The 25,102-nt window shown below is 39.1% G+C and overlaps 2 protein-coding genes across 4 annotated transcripts; both read right to left on the reverse strand.

The window, feature by feature from the left end:
* Positions 1-2: 2 nt before the first annotated feature.
* Positions 3-8,727, reverse strand: LOC311072560 (proton-coupled zinc antiporter SLC30A2-like). Its single transcript, XM_084097652.1, has 7 exons — positions 7,504-8,727; positions 7,184-7,330; positions 3,728-3,881; positions 2,334-2,520; positions 1,132-1,237; positions 359-493; positions 3-283 (listed from the first exon to the last, which is right to left on the reverse strand). The coding sequence occupies exons 1-7, from the start codon at positions 7,520-7,522 to the stop codon at positions 144-146; spliced, it is 888 nt and encodes a 295-aa protein (XP_083953778.1). The 5' UTR covers positions 7,523-8,727; the 3' UTR covers positions 3-143.
* dnajc5gb (DnaJ (Hsp40) homolog, subfamily C, member 5 gamma b) lies at positions 8,208-24,786 on the reverse strand. Of its 3 annotated transcripts, none has more exons than XM_084097659.1 (7): positions 24,575-24,786; positions 17,294-17,415; positions 16,890-17,103; positions 16,632-16,779; positions 12,035-12,103; positions 9,863-9,904; positions 8,208-9,713 (listed from the first exon to the last, which is right to left on the reverse strand). In XM_084097659.1, the coding sequence occupies exons 2-7, from the start codon at positions 17,404-17,406 to the stop codon at positions 9,667-9,669; spliced, it is 633 nt and encodes a 210-aa protein (XP_083953785.1). In that variant the 5' UTR covers positions 17,407-17,415; positions 24,575-24,786; the 3' UTR covers positions 8,208-9,666. The 3 variants fall into 3 exon arrangements, with proteins under 3 accessions (XP_083953785.1, XP_083953786.1, XP_083953787.1); XM_084097660.1 differs by having other exon boundaries at positions 17,294-17,418; positions 24,575-24,733; XM_084097661.1 differs by having other exon boundaries at positions 12,035-12,091; positions 24,575-24,712.
* Between the last annotated feature and the right edge of the window lie 316 nt (positions 24,787-25,102).

A 25,102-nucleotide genomic window follows, 5' to 3' on the forward strand; every position in this document is an offset into this window, starting at 1 on the left:
CACATAATCTTGTCACTGTGTTATTATTCTGTCTTTCAAAGTGCACAGTACAGTCCTTTAATGACACAAACGTGTGCCTTAGAAAACTATGTAAAAATGTATTAATTTATAATCATGTTTATTACACTTATTGTAATGAGGAGCTAAAATCCTATGTCAGTCCTATGTTCCTGGCACTGTAAGCAATAAGACTCCATTTGAACAGTGATATTGCTGAATCCATATTCTATCTGGAGTATTTTGGTCATGTCCATAAGCACAGTCTGTGGGCTGGTTTGCTCATCTGGAAATTAAATCATTTGTTTGGGTTAAACAACAGACATTTTTAAAGAAGCATTTAAACGTGTACATGTATTACCTATGACCGCGTGAACGGAGAGATGCGTTTCACTCGCAGTTAAAGACCACATGCGCAGACTGTGTGTAGATTTGACTCCGCCCACTGCCAGCAGAACGTCATTCACAGAGTCAAAGTCAATGCCATGCGGGACTCCTTCAGATAAAACATTAAAGGGTTAGTTCACCCAAAACCAACACGGTTACTCACTTCATGTCGTTCCAAACCCATAAGACTTTCGTTTATCTTCAGTACACAAATGAAGATCATTAAAAGATTGTAAAACTAATCCATATGGATCAAGCGTTTCATTTAGTCCAAATTTTCTGAAGAGACTGGATTGCTTTATGTGATGAACAGATTAAATTTAGGCTTTTATTCACATAAATATTGACCAGCGAGCATAAACAGAAGCTCAACCGTACTTGCTTGGCAAGCGAGAACAAACCTCATTGGTTCTTCAGGAAGCTCAAACGCGCTGCGTGACACAAGAATGAATCATTGGTTCTTGCAGAAGCTCTCTTACACAATTTTTGTAAATGTTTTACGATCTCTTTATGAACTTTGTCAAAGTGGTAGTTGTCAATGGAGGGACAGCAAGCTCTCAGATTTCTTTAAACATCATTCAGTTTTGTTTCAAATATGAATGAAAGTCTTACAGGTTTAGAATGACATGAAGATGAGTAAATGATGACAGAATTTTAATTTGTGGGTGAACGAACCATTTAACCATTAGCTTTTGTGTCAAAATTTAAGGGCATTTACAATCATATACGGATCAACTAATCACTTGCCTTCCATGAGTATTTTGAATATGTCTTTCAGGATGGTGAATGTTGTTCCGAGCACAAGTATTGAAAACAGAAAAGTACAAATTGGATCTGCTATTTTCCATTCAGGCTGTTTGGACAAAGAGACGACAGTTATGGAAGCATTTTAAATTGCATATGCAGCTGTTAAAAAGTATTTGCACATACTCTCTTAAAAATAAAGGTTCCTCAAGGGGATTTTCAAGACGATGCCATAAAAGAACCATTTTGGTTCCTCAAAGAACCTTTCAGTTTTTTTAAAGAACCATTTTTTCATAGTGTGAAGAACATTTTAAAACTCTAATGAACTATTTTTCACTATAGAAGGGGTGTCCAAACTCCAACTTCCATCAACACACCTGCCTGGAAGTTTCTGGTATGCTTAGTAAGACTTTTATTAGCTGGTTCTGGTTTGTTTAATTGTGGTTGAAGCTAAACTCTGCAGGACAGTGGCCTTCAAGGAGCATTTTGCACTATAGAGAAGCTTTTGTTCAAATTTATTGGATGTTAAAGGTTCTTCATGGAGCCATGCCAATAAAGAACCTTTTTTTGTCTCTGTTATTTTTCATGTAGGGGACATACAACATATATCAGACGCAAAACACTCAAGCTCCACAGAGAGAGGCCTCGAACTTGGTCCTCATGTTTTGGGTGCGGTAGTCTCGCGCAGCCAAACCTTCAGACTGACTGCAGAAGGACCGCCCAAGAGGACATCTGACTGACAAAAGCAACCAATCACAATTCGTTTTGCTTAGTGTCATGTTTAGGGGCGTGACAATGTAAAGTCGATGTACCCACAATAACAGACTGGCATGCAATTAATTCAAGAATGTTGTTGAAGTTTACTGCAACAATGGTGCTGGGAACTTCACATAATTTTGAAAACCCAGAATTTAGTTGATCTATCACGACGGCTTTGTTTCCAGGCGGACCGCTAAAGAACGCGACACACGTCTCACGGAAATCCTGTAGAATTCAACCAGATCAGATAATGACTGGACAGACTTTGAAACTACCAAAAACATCTACAAAAAATCATGAGTTAGTGTTAGCGTTAGTAAGGAGGAACTTTCCTGCAGCATTCGAGACACACTGATCTGATGAATCACATTAACACATTTATAAGTCTGACTAAATGTCCATAAAAGGGAAAGTCTGAGAACTTTTGTAATAGTAATGTTACTAACCCTGAAGTAGATGATAGTGGCAGCCAGCAGCACACCTAAACTTTGCAGTAAATCCCCCAGCACATGAATAAAAGCGGCCCTCACGCTGGTGTTCCTGTGCTCTTCTGTGAGGCCGTGAGAATGACCCGAGACACTGAGAGAGCTGTGAGAGTGACGGGCCGGAGACTGGTGGAGAATGAAAGCCAAACTGATGGAAACAAACATTAAAACACTGTACAGGAAGATGCCATTTCCCAGCATATGCATAATAATGAATCTAATGTGGGTCTACAAATGTTACAATCACTTAAAGAGGGACATCTTTAAGTTAACATTTTGCAAATTTAGTATTTTTGTCTTGTTTTCCATTACAAAGTCTTAAAGTCCCCCTGTGGTGAAAATCAAGTTTTTAATGTTGTTTATATGTCTATGTGGTGTTTTTAATATGCTTTAAGACAAACCATGTGCAAATTCATGAGTCAACACCATTGCTGAGTATTTTCTCTTAAAAACTGCGGTGAACCAAAGAGAGTCTCAAAAACATGGTTTCTGACGTCACAAACTACCTTGTAACCAATCATGTCAATGTGCCGGCGGGCTTTAGCATATCATTAACAGCGTTCTAGCCAGGAGAAGCCAGGTTATCCCGGTATAGTTTTTTGTTGATATGAAAAATTGGGTTGATTTATGTATGGTGTATATTACGATGTTATGATGAACTATTTGCCTTTCTCCACTGACATTCTGAGTTGTTCAAAGCGTTTCTGATGATTATGAGAAGGCATCTGTCTGACTCTGAGATGCCGAACGGTAACATGTTTCTTGTAACATAAGCAATAGCTGTTTGATAACATAGTCAACCAAAAGGATAATCATATTAATTAACCTTATGTGTCCGACGTTGTAAAGAGCGATACCATTGTGCAGTGTTTACCTCAGTAAGTTGGCCAAGTGAATCTCTGAGCTGGCGAACGAGTGGAGGCGGGGCTAATTGGCATATTTATAGAACCACATATACTAAATGAGGCAAGGGTGTAGTTACATTCAAGCAATTTTAAGGCATGGAGTTCTTTTCAAAGGAAAAAAAGGATACAATTATTGACTACAGGGGGACTTTAAATAAAGATATGTTTAAATTTTTGGGGTCAATGGGGTCAGAAAAATAAACTTGTTTTCCCTTTAAATTAAGTTTATCTTTCTGACCCCAATGGCAAGAAAAGTGAGTGGTGCAATGCAATACACAATTGCTGAAATCATTCATGCTTATCACTCAAATGGTGTAGAATGAGCTTCATGCCAAAGTTTAACATTTAGGGTTAGTGTTAATTCCCTTACCTAACTATGAGTATGAACAGTTGTAATAGTGATGCTTGATTTTACAAACACCACTAATGAAATCAAATAACATCACTCACAATATGTTGAGTGCTACAGCACATCCAGCTGTGATTATCATGACATCACTGTGTATTTCATAATCATCACTGATGATCCTCTGAACAGCAAGGAGAACGAGAACCACCGTCACAGTCCAGATGGACATAACAGACAGAAGAGCTCCTAAAACCTCTGGACAAAACAAATGACAGAAACACTGTGGAACAGTTGGCATAGTTGTTAAATGTAATTCCTAAGAAAGGAATAAACATTAGTGACATCATATAAATTTTTTTCCACATTTTGTTATGTTACACAAACTCCTCAAAATTCTACAAACAATACCCCATAATGACAACGTTTTATAAAAAAAAGAAAAAAAAAGAAAGACATTTACATAAGTATTCACAGCCATTGCCATCACACTCAAAATTGAGCTCAGGTGCCTCCTGTTTCCACTGATCATCCTTGAGATGTTTCTACAACGTGATTGGACATGATTTGGAAAGGCACACACCTGTCTATATAAGGTCCCACAGTTAACAGTGCATGTCAGAGCAATAGTGATGGCAAAATGAGACCTCGCAGCCCATTGCTTCACCCAAAGGTTCATTACTCGAAGCTTCATTCAGCATTGCTCACTAGTGACACCTAGCAACTGTGTAAAGAAATAGCAGACAAATTAATTAATTTTGAACCAATGACCAGAGCAGACATTTGTCCATTGCCTGGGTATAAAATAAAATATGTATCTTTTTCTGTCTGAATTTACTTGTGCAGAGACAACTGTCACACACACAATTAATTCATTATTCTTAAATTGTTTGGATAGTGACAGTATGAACAGCAAAAGTGACACTGTGTTGAGTGCAGTGCTTATGGTGGAGGGAGTGTAATAAAGTAAACTGCAACAGAATAGTCTGGGGTGGGAAAAGTTAAGAATTGTTTGTGGGGGGTTTTGTGCAGTGAACTGTTACTAGCTTTAGTGCAGTGTTGTGCTTATGGGACTGGGGAATTTTTTCAAGTGTGTTGGGGTTTAGACGATTCCTCTTCTTGGACAAAACCTCTCCAGCCACAGAGGATGCAGGGGAACATAAAAATGCCAGTGCCAGCTGGTATAAATGAGGACACTGATGCTTCTGTTGAGCCCAGACAGGGGAGGATTTCCTCTTTCTTGCTGGTTCCATTACCAGGAAAAAGGAAGAGGTCACAAAAAGCAAACAAATCAAAAAGGGCAATCCAAATCAAAAAGCAGTCCAGTCCAGATCCAAAAATCCAAAGCAATCCAAATAATCGTATCTAATTAATATAACAAGACTATAATATAGCTAGCTATAATTAATAATAACAATATACTATAACTATTCTAACCTGATATAATGTAATAATATACAGCCCTAACACATATATGACACAATAACGACAATGACAATGGGAGTTCTCTAACTCTCTGACTCTCTGACACTACTACAACTGCTTCTACTACTCCTAACAACACCCACAAGGTGGCACGAGTTTCGAACCCCCTTTATCCGGAAGCGACACTCAGACCGAACCGATGACGTATCCACACAAACCGAGGCCTCGTTTGTCATTAGTCACGTGATTTTCACATTAACAACAAAAGCCTCGAATCGCGGCTTCATCTGGCACGCCCATTTTTTCTCAACACAAGCTCCGACGCCTCGGTTCAAATGTCACATCACTACAGAGCACAAACCAAGCCATGAAGTCCAAGGAATTGTCTGTAGACCTCTGAGACAGGATTGTATCGAGGCACAGAATTGGGGAAGGGTACAGAAAAATGTCTGCAGCATTGAAAGTCCAAATGAGCACAGTGGCCTCCATCATCCGTAAATGGAAGAAGTTTGGAACCACCAGGACTCTTCCTAGAGCTGGCCGTCCGGCCAAACTGAGCGATCATGGGAGAAGGGCCTTAGTCAGGGAGGTGACCAAGAACCCGATAGTCACTCTGACAGAGCTCCAGCATTTCTCTGTGGAGAGAGGAGAACCTTCCAGAAGAACAACCATCTCTGCAGCGCTCCACCAATAGGGCCTGTATAGTCGAGTGGCCAGACGGAAGCCACTCCTCAGTAAAAGGCACATGACAGCCCGCCTGGAGTTTGCCAAAAGGCCTCTCAGACCAGGAGAAACAAAATTGGATTGAACTCTTTGGCCTGAATGGCAAGCATCATGTGCTGGAGAAAACCAGGCACTGCTCCTCACCTGGCCAATACCATCCCTACAGTGAAGCATGGTGGTGGCAGCATCATGCTGTGGGGATGTTTTTCAGCAGCAGGAATTGGGAGACTAGTCCGGATCGAGGGAATGATGAATGCAGCAATGTACAGAGACATCCTTGATGAAAATCTGTTCATGAGCGCTCTAGACCTCAGACTGAGGCGACGGGTCATCTTCCAACAGGACAATGACCATAAGCACACAGCCAAGATAACAAAGGAGTGGCTACGGGACAACTCTGTGAATGCCCTTGAGTGGCCCAAACAGAGCCCAGACTTGAACATCTCTGGAGAGATCTGAAAATGGCTGTGCACCGACACTTCCCATCCAACCTGACAGGGCTTGAGAGGTTCTGCAAAGAAGAATGGGAGAAACTGCCCGAAAATAGGTGTGCCAAGCTGGTAGCATCATACTCAAAAAAAACCCTAGAGACTGTAATTGGTGCCAAAGGTGATCAACAAAGTATTGAGCAAAGGCTGTGAATACTTGTGAATGTGAATGTACGTGAATATACTTTTTTATTTTTAATAAATTTGCAAAGATTTCAAAACTTCTTTCACGTTGTCATTATGGGGTATTGTTTGTAGAATTAAACAAGGAAAATAATGAATTCAATCAATTTTGGAATAAGGCTGTAACATAACAAAATGCGGAAAAAGTGAAGCGCTGTGAATACTTTCTGGATGCACTGTATATTATCGGTCAAAAGTTTGGAATTATTATTATTTATTTTAAATCTCTTCTGCTCACCAAGGCTGCATTTATTTGCAAAACTGCAAAAATGTACGTACCTCTTGATGGAAATAAATGTTGTGATGTTATTTCCATCAAGAGGTGCATACATTTTTGGTCAAGATCTTGTATTGAGAATGCAAGAGTCCAGCACTCTGTAAAGTCTCCTCCAGCACATCCCAAAGACTTTCAATGAATTTAAGGTCTGGACTCAGAGATTCATGTGTGAAAATGATTCTTCATGCTCCTCCCAACCATTCTTTCACAGTTTGAGCATGATGAATCATTGTCCTCCTGGAATATGGCCATGATGTGTCTTCCTACATGGTTGTTTAAGAAATGAAAAGCTACACACTATCAAATAGGGTTAAAATAACTGCTACCAAACATATAACATGATAGAAACATAATCACTGCAATAATAATCCAATCATAGACTCTTAAGCATTTGCCTATTTAAATCCCTTTTTTTTTTGGCCAGGCAGTGTATATATCCAGCAGACTAAAGGACCCACACACACCTGATCGATGCCATCCAAAGGTCAGATGTTTGGACGGCGGTCTGGAGGAAATCCACAGCGAGAAGAGACTGATCAAAACGCTGCCAAAGTCAGTGAGAAGATGAGCAGCATCAGTCATGATAGCGAGACTGTGAGCAGCGTAACCACCTACGAGAACACAGTACCACACACAGTCAACACAGTACCACACACAACCTGCTACAGGAGATGATAACATCTGTTACTATAGACTATTCAAGTTTGATTGGTCTCAAATGCATCTAGAAGTAACAGTATGTCTGTCTAGGTTGTTTAAACTGTGCACGTCTTATAATTCTCACCAATGACTTCTCCGATCATGAAGATCAAGCACACAGCACATGTGATGAGTAACTTTCTCCGGGCCTGTGTTTTGTCCTGGTGCTTCAAGCTTGTGTCTTTCAGGCTGTGACAATGAAAAGCGTGTGCGTCATGTTGACACTCAAACTGAGTGCTGAGGTATTCATCCTCTGAATTATCCAGCAAACTAGAGGAAAGAATCAAAACAGAATGAAGAAAGCGAGATCAAACACTTGGAATAACAGCAGAACGGGTTTGAGAGACTTACCCCAAAAGTTCAAGTGAGTCTGTCAAGGTCTTGTTCTGCTTGCTCAGCTGGACTTTCTCCAAATTCACCATGGAGGCCATTAACAAAAAATCCTTCCAAATAGTAAATTCCAAATAACTAGTGCTTGAAATTACAGGACAGATTGTTTTGAAAAGCATGCAATAAAATCGCTAGAACTTTGAAGATGAACTAATGTGAAACTTTAAGTTTCCAGTCAATTTAAAGCCATATGCCGTTCCACACGCTGCTACTATAACGTGCCGGAAAAGTTAGTTGGTGCCGTGAAACTATGTTTAGTTTTCACCAAGGTCACTTTCCAAAACTAGCGATAAAGTGAGATAAAGCTTTTGGAGGGTTTGGATAACAGATGTGTACATATAGCATTTTCACTGCTGTAAGAGCAAATTCACATGTACAAACTCACATGGAAAGCTTGAGTAGATACAATAATCGACTATTTATTAATCTTTCATAATTAATAATATAAATGAATATTGCAGCAGCAGTCATTTGCCAACAATTACAATTATAAACAAAAACATACATATACATACAGAATCGCAGACAAAACCATCCCTGAGGCTGTGCAATATTACCCCAATGAAAACAGCAACAAAATATTAATCTCTTTTATTATTAGCCGCTAAATGGCAAAATTTCAGTGGTCCTTTGAACTCAGCGGGACAGTCCGTACCTGAACCCCTGCCCTATTGATCATATGTTCATCATTTATATACATTCATTTGAAACTTTTAAAAGATTGACACCATAGTAAATGATCATGTATCATAAAATGGTTATTTAAAAGTTTGACTGAAACAAAATAAACCACATAAAATTGTCTGTTAGATAAAATGTCAATGTTTATGTACATAGAGATAATAAATTACTAATGGATTTATTGGTAACACTTTACAATAAGGTTTCATTATTAACATTAGTTAATGTATTAACTAACATAGACTAACAATGAGCAAAATATTTGTTACAGGTTTTATTCATCTTTGTTAATAAAAATATAGCTGTTCATTGTTTGTTCATGTTAGTTCACAGTGCATTAACTATGGAAGCTTGTTTCCGGCAAAGAATAAAATATAAAAAATGTAACTGCGACTTTTTATCTCACAATTCTGACTTTTTATCTCAGAATTGCATGATATAAAGTCAGAATTGTGAGATATAAACATCCGATTCTTAGATAAAAAGTCGCAATTATCTTTTAATTTTTTTATTCTGTGGAGGAAACAAGCTTCCATAATTAACTAATGTTAACAAATACAACTTTTGATTTTAATAATGTAGTAAATGTTGAAATTAACATTAATTTAGATTAATAAATTCTGTAGAAGTATTGTTCATTCTTAATTCCTGTTAACTAAAGTAGTTAACTTATGAAAACTTGTAAAGAGTTATGAATTTATTCGTTATCACTGTATTAGAATCTTAACGACTTCACATCGTACATATACAATATTAATAAAGCTTCCAAAGGCTTTGTGTTTTTAAGAATTATTGTGACGTACAGCACAGAAAGTGCATAAATCGGTTCACACTGGGGGAAAAAAAAATAGAGATATCAATAAATATGGTGTTGTTATAAAAACAGCAGATTCTTATTTTATTTGGCAACTTTTTTAGGCAAGCATGTATATGTTTGATTGTGCTCCAGATGTCATTTAAAGAGGTGCATCTGATCTGTGTGCCTCATCAAAGAAGCATTAGAAAAAGTGTTTTTGCATTAAAAATCAAGCAATGATGTAAACAGAAATAGCATTATGCGTGGAGATCAAATGATCCACATATACTGCACAGACACCGTGTGCAACACAAAGCCTTCCACTGAAACACATTTCAACAGCCGTGTGTTCATTTCTAGGACGAGGAAATCTTCAGGTTGTCATTTGCTGTGTGCTTCTGGAGCGATCAGTATAGCAGTGTCTCTATCTGCAGGAGAACACAAACTATCAGCATTTCATTGCAAAATAACCCTCAGAATCACAACTCTCTTGCCATTTTATTGCCAAAAAAGAACATTATCCAAACATCACACAGAACAGAACATGCTAATGCTAATAACTGATGCTGATATTCACCTGACTTTTCAGGAATGGGCATTCCTACAAACACAGGGTGTCCTGTTAAACAACACAAAAAAGTAAACTTTCTTTATTTATTTTTGAGACAGCATAGAACTATTACATGAGAGAGCAAAATGTTCTTGTGTTCAGTCATATGTGCAAAAAGGTAAACTAATATATATCATAGATTAATTTAAAGGCCTAAAACATTAAAACACCAATGCAAACAGACAGAATCAAGCCATACTTATAGTTGCATTGATTTCAGGTGTGCCGCTCTGGCACTTGCAACACAATTTCTTGGCCACTAGAGGCAATAGTTCAGGTCATGACTAATGCCAGAGGTTAAACCATACAAATACAAGAACAAATGAGAGAAGTGGAAAACGCCTTGATGCCAGGGGTGGGGATATAATCAAACGCCTTAAACAGAGGGAGACATATTGGATCTATTCCTTGAGGGCCACTAGTTATCCAGGTCTCAATGAAGATTTTGACCTTTCACACTTTTTGTAATTGTTCTGTATCAATAGGGACAGTGTATTGCTGTTTGTAAATGCTGACTAGTTTTTGAATGCAATAGACCCAATTGCCATTTTTGTAAACTATTCATGTTGTTTTAGAACCATCTTGACTATTGTTGAGCTTGAAGTTTCAATCTGGATTCAGGTGATTAGCTATATCCGGGTCACGGTTCTGTACACTGTGTTTTACATTTTGAGGCATAAGATGATGAGATTCAAAGAAGATTAAGTCAAGCAACCCAGGTGTCTGACATTAACCTTTTGTCTTTATGCACCTCCTGAACAGTGTCATTGTCCCAAGTTATGCGATGATAAAGTGAAGGTATGGGTGATACTGTCAGGCTGATTGGATTAGCATCTATGTATTTGAATGGCACTGTTATGCTGATAAGATGAGAAATTGGCTGACTCCTGTACTTCATTTACATGCCACCTCTATGTAAATCCCTCCCCCTTGAAAGGTATACAATGTACACTGCCATTAGTTAGACTTGATGACTGCAGCTACCGACAGCTCGTGTTCGTGTAAAGAATCCTGCTGAAGAAAGAACCAAGTCTCCTGGTCTCTGCTTTGACGAAGGAAAAGTTTCCAAGAATTATGATGTGAAACTAGCTTATTCATATTTATTGACTTTTGGTTTATGTTGTGTGGAGTACACTAGATGTTTGTAGTGGTGCCACTCCTATTTTTCCACTTGGAGATCTCTCATTTGTTCTTGTATTTGTATGGTTTAACCTCTGGCATTAGTCATGACCTGAACTATTGCCTCTAGTGGCCAAGAAATTGTGTTGCAAGTGCCAGAGTGGCACACCTGAAATCAATGCAACTTAAGTGTGGCTTGATTCTGTCTGTTTGTTACCAACACCCTGATGAAGGCCAGTGGGCCGATACGCGTTGGTGTTTTAATGTTTTAGGCCTTTAAAACAATAAAGGCTTTTTAACTTTTACATCCTACTGAGTGCCTGGACTTTTTCCTATTCTTTTTTATTAACATTTAACCCTTCCAAAAGCACCAGAGGATACAAGGGATACCAGCAGCGCTTTTAGCAGGGAAGATACAAATCTGAACCGGTCTGACTGGATCAGTAGAAAAAACCCTTAGCATTGAGCCCTGCTATATTAAAGGCACAGCTAAATGTGACATTCATTACAATGGGTTTATGTGAAGATTGAAGAGGTTTACTTAAATCAAAAGTTGTTATATTTTTAGCCTATTATTAAATGTTAAAAATGATAGCTTTCAATTTTACTGTGGATAAAATTGGCTAAAACTTAGGGAAAATTTATTTTTTTAATGGTGACATCAGTATCAGTCACAGTATCAGTGATTCATAGTGCTTAGTAAAAAGATGCTATTAAACAAATATTTAAAATATACTGTCTTTATGTTGTTTCTACATTATTTTGAAGATCCAATGTGAAATTGAGTATTACATCATAAAAATATATTAAAAACTTGTATGTTAGGTGCTATTAATCATGATTAATTACAGAAAAATGTCTAATTAATTAGTTAAATTTTTGTAATTGATTGAAAGCACTAATATATGTATATCTATATACATATATCTATATATATATTTATATGAGATGTCTAACAAATACACAAAATGACTGAACAAGTTAAATATGCATCTGTTGGAGGAAAGAATAAATATTCACCGGAATCTCCAGGCGCTGGACAGGGAATAGGCTGTCCTGTTATTACTGTGTCATTGCCTGTGTCATTGCCTGTGAATCACAAGTAACATTGTACAAGTTACAATGCGCCTTTCTTTAATAACAATTGTTCACCCAAAAATGAAAATTACCCCATAATTCACTCTCCCTCAAGCCATCCTAGGTGTATATGACTTTCTTCTTTCAGCCGAACACGAGCAGAGTTATATTTAATAATATCCTGGCTCTTCCAAGCTTTGTAATTGTAATGTTTACTCATTTGCACACTGGCTAAACTAGCTTATACAAAATAACTGGAACCCATACCGGACATTCTGAACTGGGTGTTTATTTCGGAATCTTGATTTCTGCACAATCTCAAGAGAGTACAGGGATCTTGCCCGAGGGCTACAGTGTCCCTTTGAGGACATACAGTCAGGATGTTACATCTCCCTTCTTAAGAGAAAAATGGCATTACCTAAACACACACAACATTAATTCCATGAACAGAACACTTGTGCTTAAGGCACATATAAGGAGTCTGAATACATTCTGTGGTCATTAGTGTCATTGCTGTAATGTAAACAGGTACAGGCAGCAGTTAAATTACATAAGGCGTTGGTGCAAACAAGTCAATAGTGTTCAAGTTAGAAAGCAAGGTTTTAATTTCTTGTAGGATTCAAGTAACTTGTAAGTGAACTTGTTGTTTTCTTAGTGAAAAGGCAAGACGTAACAGGCAGTCAAAGTGATTTCACAGTGTTTTCGAGGTAACAGGTAAGTAACAGGTAAGTAAACTCATTTTCTCTTGTTTTTGTTTTGTTTTAACAAGAGGCAAGTGATCAGAAAAAACAGTTGAACTACAAGTTTGTTTGTTTTTTCTATGGCAGCGATCGAGGACTTGTCTTGGCCTGGAGATGCTGCCAAACCTTGTTGTGTAGTTGGGCTGTTGTTAGTTTGCTGGTTGCGGGTGGTCCGCAGGTTCAGGTTGCAGTGATTGTGTGTTGTTGGTGTGTGTGTCTGCATGTTGTGTGTCTTTGGTGCCTCGAGCATCTCTGCTTTCGTGGAGGTGCCAGTGGTTGCATCGTAGAGTCTATCCATCTCCTGTCTGGACGTGGTTGCTCTTGTGTGTGTGTGTGTGTGTGCATGTTGTGTTACTGTTGCAGGTCTCCAGGAGCCATCCTCCTGATGGAAGTGAATAGGTTTGCCAGCAGGTAGGTGAGACAGAGGCTTGGTGCCTCTGTTGAAGTATGCTTGCTGGCGGTGTTGGCATGCCTTTCGCCTATCTTGAACGGCTTTCTGGGGTACTAGCTGTGGCTGCAGATGCCTGCTGGTCGCTGGGAGTATGGAGCGTAGTCGTCGGCTCATCAGAACGTGGGCAGGTGACTGGAGGCTGTCCACTGGAGTATTCCTGTACTCCAGCAGAGCGAGGCAGGGGTCTGTGTTCCCAGCTTGCCTTGTCCAGGATGCGCTTCACTGTCTGGACAGTCTTTTCGGCGAGGCCGTTGCTCTGTGGGTAACGCGGACTTGTGGTGGTGTGGGTGAAGTCCCACGCGTTTGTGAAGCGGCAGAACTCCTCAGAGCTGTAGCATGGTCCGTTGTCGCTGATGACTGTCTCTGCGATGCCGTGACGAGTGAACGCGGACTTGAGCTTGGCGATAACTGCAAGTGAGGTGCAGCTTGTAAGCCGCTCCATTTCAAAGAATCTACTATAGTAGTAATATGATGTGTTATCAGTTTTTTCGTCTGCATGAATGCTTTGTGGTGGTTTTTGTCCCATAGGAACTCACTGTCCTGCTTCAGTAGTTGACGTAGTGGTGCATTTATCTCGGAGAGGCGTGGTGCAAATCTGGCCAAATAGTTAATCATCCCGGATGGTTTCCAACTACCCTCTGCTTGTGGGTCGCTGCATTTCTCGTATCGCTTTCACCTTCGCCGGGTCCGGCTTGACGCCTTCACGCTAGAGCGTGTGGCCTAAGTAGCTAACCTCTGATACACCTATTTGGCATTTGTCAGGATTTAGCCTTACCCCTCTTTCTCTTGTGCGCCTCAGCATGGCCCTGAGGTTGTTGTCGTGTTCAAGCTTTGTCTTGCCGAAAACGAGTATGTCGTCGACAATGGCGGCTACACCTGGGAGGCCTTCATACGTCTCGTCCACACGCCTTTGGAATTCGTCTTGAGCTGAATTGATTCCGAACGGCAGCCTCAGGAACCTGTATCTGCTGAAAGGGGTGTTGAATGTTGTTAGCAGGGACGACTCTGTACTCAGCTTTATGGCCCAATAGCCTGATCTGGCGTCAAGGACGCTGAAGTACTTCGCTCCGGCGAGCTTTGTGCTGATGTCTTCTAAAGTTGGTAAGGGGTAGTGGGGATTTTGTAACGCCTTGTTGAGGTCTGTGTGGTCCAGGCAGACTCTCAGCTTGCCAGTCTGGGGTTTTTCTACGACTACGAGGGCGTTGACCCATTCTGTGGGCTCTGTCACTTTGCAGATCACGTTGCTCTCTTCCATCTTGTCGAGCTCCTGTTTCAGTCTATCTCGCAGAGCAATCGGTACTCTTCGTGGGGGGTATACTACTGGTGTGGTGTGCGGGTCGACATGGAGGTTGCACTCCCCTGGAAACTCTCCTATGCCCTGGAAGACTCCCTAGAATGGGAGGTGCTTTGGTGTCTACTTTGTAGAATTCAAGAACAAAGGAGGTGTTCTTTTACTTGCACCACTTCAGATGACAGGTCCCCTTCACTTTCAGGAACTCACCACCATAGCCGGAGATCTTTTGGGTGGCTGGTTTTATGGCAGTCTCTCTAAACAGTCTTTCAAATATGTGTACGGGAATGGCATTGGTCTTTGCGCCAGTGTCAGTTTTGAATTGAACTTTCTGAGTTCCGATTTCATTTTCAGCATAAGTTTGTTCGTTACATTTTCCTGTGTTTTCAGTTGTAAGTCCATCAATAAAAAGTTATACCTGCTCATCTTCAGTGTCTTCATCCACAGTGTGTCACTTTTCTTGTATGGGTGTTTGTGTGTTGCTTTGACTTGCAAAGTGATTGAGTTTTTTGCATTTCATGCACTGCTTGCCTTTGGCTGGACAGGCGCCGTCTTTGGTCACATCAGTCACATTCTCTGTGTGCTGTGGTGTTCGAAAGTATCCCCATCTCCTTGCGTTTTCTCATGGAAACGATATCTTGCGTATATCGGGTTAGACTTTGGTGTGAGATATGCGGTGTACTTATCGTAGTATGTTTTCAGTTTCTTTGCATCTTCATCTGTTAGTGTCCATGTGTTGAAAACGTCCTGTCCTTTCTCCCCGATCCATAAGAGAAGGTAGCTGCATTTGTCCTGTTCGCATTTCTCCTGTAGGGGTCCGGAGAATATTAGCTCTGCGTGCTGCTTGAAACGTCGCCACGCTTCCGGTAAATTAGCTGAATCCCAATCCATTTTGGGTGCTGGGACGCCGAAACTATCCATATTTCTGTCGGAACGTGAGTATTACAGCCTCTACTCTTGACACCATGTAATGTTTCCTCGTTTGCGCACTGGCTAAACTAGCTTATACAACATAACTGGAACGCACACCAGACATTCTGAACTGGGTGTTTATTTCGCCATCTTGATTTCTGCACAATCTCGCGAGAGTACAGGGATCTTGCCCGAGGGCTACGGTGTCTGTTACATGTGCATGTAGTTTGACTGGTTACTATTTCCTTTCCTAATGTCTGTCTGCCCTCTAGTGATTGGAAGTGTATTTTGTGTCTTATTAGGAGTAGATTCTCTACACCTGTGGACTGTGTAAGAGGAGCGTGGATATAAGGAGCCCCGTTGTTACATCTGGGAGGCTGGATTGGTGCGGCGGTCGAGTGGTGCTTGTTTTCCCCATTTCTTTTCTCCCCGAAGTTTATGTTATGATTATTGTTTATTAATAAAAACCCCATTGGACCGAGCCTTCCGTGTTGACCCTCTTTGTGTTATGGCAAGGGCCGTAACAGTGTCCCTTTGAGGACATACAGTCAGGATGTTACAGTAATGGCATTAAATAGTGACAGAGTTTGTGAAGCTCCAAAAAGCGCATCCATCCATCATAAAAATAATCCATACCGTTCCAGGGGGTTAATAAAGGCCTTCTGAAGTGAAGCGATGGGTTTTTGTAAGAAAAAGATCCATATTTTATCACTGGCTTCCGGTAACGGCCGTACGCACGTTCATGAGAGTTGAGTTCTGGCGGAAGAGTGACCTCTAACACGACGTATGATGTAGATGTAGCGTAAGCTTAGGTGAGAATAGACACATCTCGCGAAAACCATGTAACCCTCTTGTGAATGCGTGTACGGCCATTGCCAGAAGCCAGTGATTATAGTTTATAAAGTTATAAATATGGATATTTTTCTTACAACCATATTTTGCTTCACTTCAGAAGGCCTTTATTAACCCGTCGTATGGATTACTTTTATGATTACTCAAAAACTCAGTCACTATTCAATGCTAGTCATATATACCTAGGATGGCTTGAGGGAGAGTTTTTTGGGTGAACTATCCCTTTAAGCAGGCCCAAGATGGAAACTGGGAAACTTTGCAGTCTCCAAACCTGAAAACATGACTGCTCCTCACCTCCGTTCTCCTCCTCTGCCGCCAGCTCATCTGGATCCATATACTGAAAGTTTTCTTCATGCTCTGAAGCACCACATTTTCCACAACAAAAACAACAGCAGCACAAGCAGCAGCAGCACGTGAAGATCATCCCTAACGCAAGGAGCGTCTGAACAAAAAGGGATTATTATAGTGATCAAGTGCATGCAATGAGTTGTATTATTTATATAACTAAAAGCAAAGAACATAGACAGATTTGCATGCACACAAATGACTCACCTTAAACCAGCACTTGTTCATGAGGAAGTAGTATTTAACGCTGTCCTCTCCGAACTGTTCTGCAATGTAGAGGCCCATGGAGCCGTACTTGTCGTAGATCTCTCTTTTGGTGTCGTCGTGGAGGATGGTGTTGGCATTGTTGATCTCTTTGAACTTCTCTGACGCTTCTGGGTTGTTGGGGTTCTTGTCTGGATGATACTTCAGCGCCAGTTTTCTTATGGTGAGGATTTATAAAAACAAAGCCTTTCAGGGATGTTGCATTTATGATTTCCTGAACTGACATGAGTTATTTATCAAATAGAGTGCCTTATTATGGAGCAATACCCTTTTCGATTAGCTAAACATATTTGGATTGTTTTCAATAATAATTAAACAAAAGATTTGCATTATTTGAACAAACATACCGGTATGCTTTCTTAATTTCGTCAGATGTCGCTCCTTTCTCCAGGCCTAATGTCTTGTATAAACTCTCTCCAGCTCTGGACAGCTTGCGTTGAGGTTGTCTTGGATCTGCCATTGTTAAATTCTGCTAAAACAATCAAGATCAGAAGAGTCATTTTTAGTTTTCCTCTCTATTACTCAAAATAACAGAAAAACAGGACAATGGCAATGTAAACAAAATATCTGAATGTCACTGTATTAAAAAAATTAGGTTAACACTTCACAATAAAGTCCCATTAGTTAAAGGGTTAGTTCACCCAAAAATTTAAATTGTCATTAATTACTCACCCTCATGTCGTTCTAAACCCATAAGACTTCTGTCATCTTCAGAACACAAATAAAGATCTTTTAATGAAATCTGAGAGCTTTCTGTCCCTTCATTGACAGCTGCACAACTACCACTTAAATGCTTCAAAAAGTACATAAAGAGATTGTAAAACGAATCCATATGAATTGAGTGGTTTAGTCTTAATTTTCTGAAGAGACAGGATCGCTTTAAATGATGAACAGATTTAATTTAGACTTTGTTGTATAATATCAAGAAAATGCAATTACCTGCCTCCTTGTTAATTGTAGATGCATATTTAGCCAATGTATTGAATATAATGCATTGCATTCAATGTTGTTATTTATTTTTGTTTGTAAAAAATGGCTTATATTGTATTGGCATAGATGTACAGTAATTGTTCGTTATGTATATGTGTGTGTGCCTACCCATGAGAAAGAGGAGCAGAAGTGTGTGCAATTATGTGTGTGCTCAAGGACACAAAGAACTGTGGTTCTACTGTGGTTATACTCCTAGAACGTTAAAGGAAATCAGCCATCTTGGTTGAGTTTACTGGAGTTCAAGGACATGAAGAGGTGGACAGCTTGCACCTGTGAGGCCTTGAAAAGGATCTGGGAAACTTTGGGAAAGTTACAATTTATGTTCAATCAAGAGGATTAGAACCTAACCAGTGGTAAACAACAGGAGTATAAAAGACTGATGAGCTGATTGACTTGGATACTGATACGTCATTAAACCCCAGAGCCCAGAGCTGAGGACAAGAAACCCAAGTGGAAGACAAGAAGCCCAGAGCTGACTACATCTTTGATTCATAACATGATTATTATATTTTATACTTTAATGATGAAGTTTTATTTGCCTTTACATTTTTGTTTATTATAAAAAGAAAAGTAACCAATTAAAATAAGTTTAATTGATAACAAAAACTGCCTACCGAGACTTCGATTTATGGTGTTGTAAGACTTCTAAGAAGAACATACCCCAGAGAAGTCTTCTGACCAAATTATAACTGATTTTAAAAATGCTTATAATTAAGGCCAGACGCAACTTACTTTACATATACTTACTATACATTGTTCTGCAAACATAAAAGCTCAACCGCACTTGCTTGATTTGTGAGAACAAACCTTATTGGTTCTTGCAGAAGCTCAAACGTGCTGCGTAACACGAGAATGAACCTCATTGGTTCTTGCAGAAGCTCAAAGGTGATGCGTAACACGAGAATGAACCTCATTGGTTCTTGCAGAAGCTCAAACGTGCTGCGTAACACGAGAATGAACCTCACTGGTTCTTGCAGAAGCTCAAAGGTGATGCGTAACACGAGAATGAATCTCATTGGTTCTTGCAGAAGCTCAAACGTGCTGCGTAACACGAGAATGAACCTCATTGGTTCTTGCAGAAGCTCAAAGGTGATGCGTAACACGAGAATGAACCTCATTGGTTCTTGCAGAAGCTCAAACGTGCTGCGTAACACGAGAATGAACCTCACTGGTTCTTGCAGAAGCTCAAAGGTGATGCGTAACACGAGAATGAATCTCATTGGTTCTTGCAGAAGCTCAAAGGTGATGCGTAACACGAGAATGAATCTCATTGGTTCTTGCAGAAGCTCAAAGGTGATGCGTAACACGAGAATGAACCTCATTGGTTCTCGCACGTCAAGCAAACATGCTTGAGCTTCCATTTACCACAACTAATGTGTAATCTGATGAATGTTTATATGAATAAAAGCCTAAATGAAATTTGTTCATCATTTAAAGCGATTGAGTCTCTTCAGAAAATATGGACTAAACCGCTCAATTCATATGGATTCGTTTTTACGATCTCTTTATGAACGTTTTGAAGTGGCATAGCTGTCAATGAAAGTTCTCAGATTTCATCAAAAAGATCTTCATTTGTGTTCCGAAGATTAACAAAAGTCTTACGGGTTTGAAACGACATGAAGGGGAGTAATTAATAACAGATTTTTTTATTGTTGGGTGAATTATCCCTTTAATATTATTTAATGTGTTAAAGGTGCCGTAGAATGGATTATTTTATTATTTTATAATGTTTTCTGGGGTGCCCTTATAATGTTAGTATGTTTTTTAGATCAAAATTTGTTATAATTTAGAAATAAAAGGCATATTTCCTAGCCTGATTTCATCCCCTGATTTGAACACTCAGTTTGAAGGGGCGTGTCTGCTGTAAGACTTCAGTGTTGTTGCCCACTGCTGTGATTGGCTGACATGCTTGCATATGAAATATCTGGCATTACATGTAGAGCTATCTGGAAAACTTTTACTATTACAGCTTTTATACGTTTTTACTATTACAGCTATCGGGATTAACGAATCATGAGAAGTTTTTTAAGTATTTAGATCTATTCCCATCACATAAAAGGTTGCAGTGATGACCATTGAGCAGATGACAGCCTGTTGATCACGTGAATGAAGATCTTATCACTGCAACGCGATTTACTGATGCATAAACAAGATTATCTGTCTGAACTTGAACAATTACACATCAGAAATTCACATAACCCACTGGTTCTCCAGAGGCTCGGATGAAGGAGCTAAAAAAATATTTTTGTGTTCATTTGTACATCCAAACACTGAGCAACTGCCATGCTTCGTTCGCTCGTTTGCAAGCCACGATTAGGCCGCTGTCGGTAGCCTAAAAGAGGCCTAGAAATAGGGTTTCGTTCCGACAAACGGGGCACTAATTTTTCTTTTGCTCAATATGTTCAACGTTAATAAAAGATATCCAAGCAAAAAGTTCTCCACGCATTATCCTGCAGTTAATGAGAAAAGTGTATTTATTGGCGCACTATATTGACTGCGTATTGAGACATATAAAACTGTTGTGCTAGATTTTCAACCAATCAGCATCGAAAATGTAAGTAGGTCACAGCCGAAATCAAGCCAATATCACTACGCACATGTAAACATGGAGGAGGACGTAAGCAGCGCATCTTCATCTGATAGCGATCAAGCTCGATTAACACCCGTAAAGTGTATTCTTCATGTCGGAAAAGATGGTGGGAAAGGTCCGAAGCCCTTTACTGAAGTCCGATGAAAAAAAAAAAAAAAAATCAAGCAATGTGCGTAGGAATGGCTCAAAACGTCGGACACTACGGAGCTAACGTTAGCTAGTGCTAATAAACATGTTGCCCTCCTGGACAAACCGGTCTCTGATGTCCCAACAACTACGGGTTTCACCCGGCCTGCTATCGGCGTTTTATAGACAAAAAACGCTTAACTTGTGTGTGTGATGGGTAGGTTTAGGGGTCGGGTTAGTGCGTGTGTGTGTGTGAGAGAGAGAGAGAGATAGGCCGCTGTCGGTAGCCTAAAAGAGGCCTAGAAATAGGGTTTCGTTCCACCAAGTGGGGCACTACCTACTTTTTTAACATCAGAAATATATATAGATTCCTTAGGAAAAAGTTCTCCACACACAACCTTGCAGTTTTTGAGAATAATGATGCTAAAGGTGCCCATTTTGAAAAAAAGGGAAAACATAGGGAATTTTGCACTTTCAAACCTGTTTATCATATAAACCCAAAAATGCCGAATTACCACTTGAAGTACAAAATAAACCAGTTTGAAATGTGTGATATACCTGAAGTTGCTATCTAGGGACAGTAAACATGATAAGATTATCAAGAAAACTTCTACTGTAGCATTAACATCCCAATTACTTCTCATTATGTTGTTCCAATTCAAAGGTAATATTTGAGGTAAAATCTGAATAACAAATAGAATAAAGCCAAAATATAATAACAGAGCTGCCAACTCTCACGCATTCACCGTGAGACTCACGCAATTGACACTTTTCACACGAAGCAAAGAGGACATGGAGACCAACAGACTAGACAGAGCTGGGGTGCGTTTCCCGAAAGCATCGTTAGCCAACTATGGTCGCAAGTTCCCTCGTTACCAATAGAGTTCAATGGACATTGCGATGAACTTGCGACCATAGTTGGCCAACGATGCTTTCGGGAAACGCACCCCAGGTTAGTTATGATATGAAAAAAAATCTCAGCTCTCAGATTCTGTCAATTTTATTACGAAATTCGTTTTGGCGTTTGTAATTGTGACGCGACAGATCCCTAGCGGCACGTGACCCGATCATCTCTACTAGCTAATAGTAAATGAACACGAATGAACAATGTTGAAAGAAACAGTAACGTTACAGCTTACCGAAATTTATATTCTTCATACATAATATCGATCAATCAATCAAACAAAGGGGTCAATAAAACAGCTGGAGAACAATTGTCACATAACATTTACCTCAGGAAAGCCATTTAATGACCATAATATAGGCACGTTAGTTGGCTAGAAAAAGAGCTATAGAGAGTATTTTGCTAAATATGTGTACTATATTACATATTTATTATATTTGTACTTATATCATTAAATAAAGTTGTTATAATAAAAAACGCATTATATTTAATTTGAGTTATTTTTAACCTTAAATAATACTACCAGCTGATAGGGCTGTCTGTATGTATGTAGCCTATGTTTTTTTTTTCTTGAGAAAAATTAACGCCTATCTTGTGTACCTAATATTTATTCAAATGAGTCAATATTAAATCAAATCACAAGAATTTAATTGAAATCGTGAAATTTGTTTCAAGAAATTTGTAAAAAAAACAAACAAAAAAAAACACCTAGCTTACCAGAAATTGTACCATGTAACATGTTGTCACTAAACCTAATACAATTCAGTTTAGTTACTAAAATGTTTTGACAATCACAATACACTTATTGTGATGCAAGTTTTTTTTTGCACCCACCCACATCTCACTCCAAGTTAAACTCAAAAGTATACAAAAAAAAACACAATTAATGGTGAATTGTTAATTTGCATACTCGAGCAGTAACTGCACTACATGTACATATTCACAGGAATGATTATTGTAAACAAGATTTAATTTTGATTTATTTATTTACCTACCCATCTCTCTCTCGCACACACACACACACACACACACACACTAACCCGACCCCTAAACCTACCCATCACTCTCACACACACACACTAACTCGACCCCTAAACCTACCCCCCTCTCTCTCTCTCACACACACACTAACCCGACCCCTAAACCTACCCATCACACACACACAAGTCAAGCGTTTTTTGTCTATTAAACGCCGATAGCAGGCCGGGTGAAACCCGTAGTTGTTGGGACATCAGAGACCGGTTTGTCCAGGAGGGCAACATGTTTATTAGCACTAGCTAACGTTAGCTCCGTAGTGTCCGACGTTTTGAGCCATTCCTACGCACATTGCTTGATTTTTTTCCCCATCGGACTTCAGTAAAGGTAGATGGTGGACCTTTCCCACCATCTTTTCCGACATGAAGAATACACTTTACGGGTGTTAATCGAGCTTGATCGCCGCTATCAGATGAAGATGCGCTGCTTACGTCCTCCTCCATGTTTACATGTGCGTAGTGATATTGGCTTGATTTCGGCTGTGACCTACTTACATTTTCGATGCTGATTGGTTGAAAATCTAGCTCAACAGTTTTATATGTCTCAATACGCAGTCAATATAGTGCGCCAATAAATACACTTTTCTCATTAACTGCAGGATAATGCGTGGAGAACTTTTTGCTTGGATATCTTTTATTAACGTTGAACATATTAAGCAAAAGAAAAATTAGTGCCCCGTTTGTCGGAACGAAACTGAACGATACAGCTCACGTACAGCGGCCTAACGTTAGATGTCTCTCGAGGAAATATCGCGCTGGATCTAGATAACACAGTGTAAATTATCGTTAATAAAATCACTACTTACCGCTTGCGGGAATATAACGTTAGTTGAAATTGCCCCGTTCGTCAGTATGAGACGCTGAGAGAAGCCTGGCTGCTTGATATTGTTCCAGGTTAGAAAAACAGTCCGTGGTGAAATGGGCAGACCAAACTAACAATTTCGAATTAAACTGTAGCGGTATCGGATTATAGATAGATTATAGATAGATCTGCCATTTTCCCTATAATCCTCGCTTGTTTCTTCACCTGCAGAACTTCCGATGATTCGGCTGCGCAGTTCCGCCTGGCACTGAGCATGGGCTGGCATATGCAAATTTTTAGAGGCGTACATATTAATGATCCCGACTGTTGCGTCACAGTCGGTGTTATGTGGAGATTCGCCTGTTTTTCAGGGGTGTTTTTCAAAAATGAGATTTAAATAAGAAAGAGAAAACTATGGTGTTTGAGACTCACTGTATGTCATGTCCATGTACTAAACTCTTGTTATTTAACTATGCCAAGATAAATTCAATTTCACATTCTAGGGCACCTTTAACTACAATTAGCTTGCAAGATAAATTGGTTTCAGTATTTCTTTTTCTATTCATGTTCATTTTCTTTGTTAATACAAATTTGGTTCATATTAGCTCAGGTCTATTAAATAGGATAATTTTAACAGATACAACTTTTAAATGTAATAATGTATTAGTAAATGAAAAAAAAAACATTAACGAAGATTAAATGCTTTAAAAGTGTTTTACATTGTTAGTTCATGTTAACAAATAGAACCTTAATGTAAAGTGCTACCAAAAATAGCACAAGCACATTTTGTATATGACTGGATTACAGCTGTGCGAGCTTGAAGAAGAAACGACTTCACACATTGACTAAAAATCAGCAACACCCAGTGATTCGAAGGAAGACGCAAAGGTAAAAATGACATTCATACATTAAAAGTGCACCCAATTAGGGCCATTGTTTTTATATATTTTAAAACAAAATACACTTATTATTTAATAAGAGATTAAAATATGTACAGGGTTAGCAATTCATCATCAGAAAGACTAATATTGAATTTGGTGATTGCTGTATTTCCGCAAACAACATTATCACGACTAGCTATATTTTCATTTTCAGGTCATTTGCGCTTATTTGAGCTCAGGCCTGTTGTATCATAACTTGACTAAAATAATTATATACCGATTCATGAAATCGATCACTTACCGTTTAAGAAGAGAAGCTGAAGTTTGATGAAGTTGTGCGTGTATTCATTTCTGATTATATTTACAGCGTTTTTACATGAAGTTGATCATGAGCAGCAGAGTTTACTTTAGACCAGGAAGTAGGAAATAAAGTTTCTCTTACGTCAAAGTACGAAAACTCATTGCCAGAGAGCAGCCGTGAACTAGTAGGCTGTGTGTGTGTGTGTGTGTGTCACAGTTAGAAAAACCCAAGTATTTTAGTAACGTTATCTACAATTCCAGTAGGACATTATGTATCTGGGTTGGTTGACGACAAATAACACAAACGGTCTTTTTATTTTAACATAAAATTTGATATTAGTAGTAGTAGTAGTAGTAGTAGTAGAATACGATTTAACGTCCAAATGTTTCATTCCATTATCAATGTGAGGTAATGCATAGTAATTATTCAAAGATTATGAAAATGTTGCTTGATGTCAACTATGCTTTTTAGAGATCACATAGTCTGTTATCATTACATAGTAAAGCCCAATAATAAAAAACAATAAGC

Source organism: Abramis brama (genome assembly GCF_963993115.1).
Source record: "Abramis brama genome assembly, chromosome: 21".
NCBI classification, from domain to species: domain Eukaryota; kingdom Metazoa; phylum Chordata; class Actinopteri; order Cypriniformes; family Leuciscidae; genus Abramis; species Abramis brama.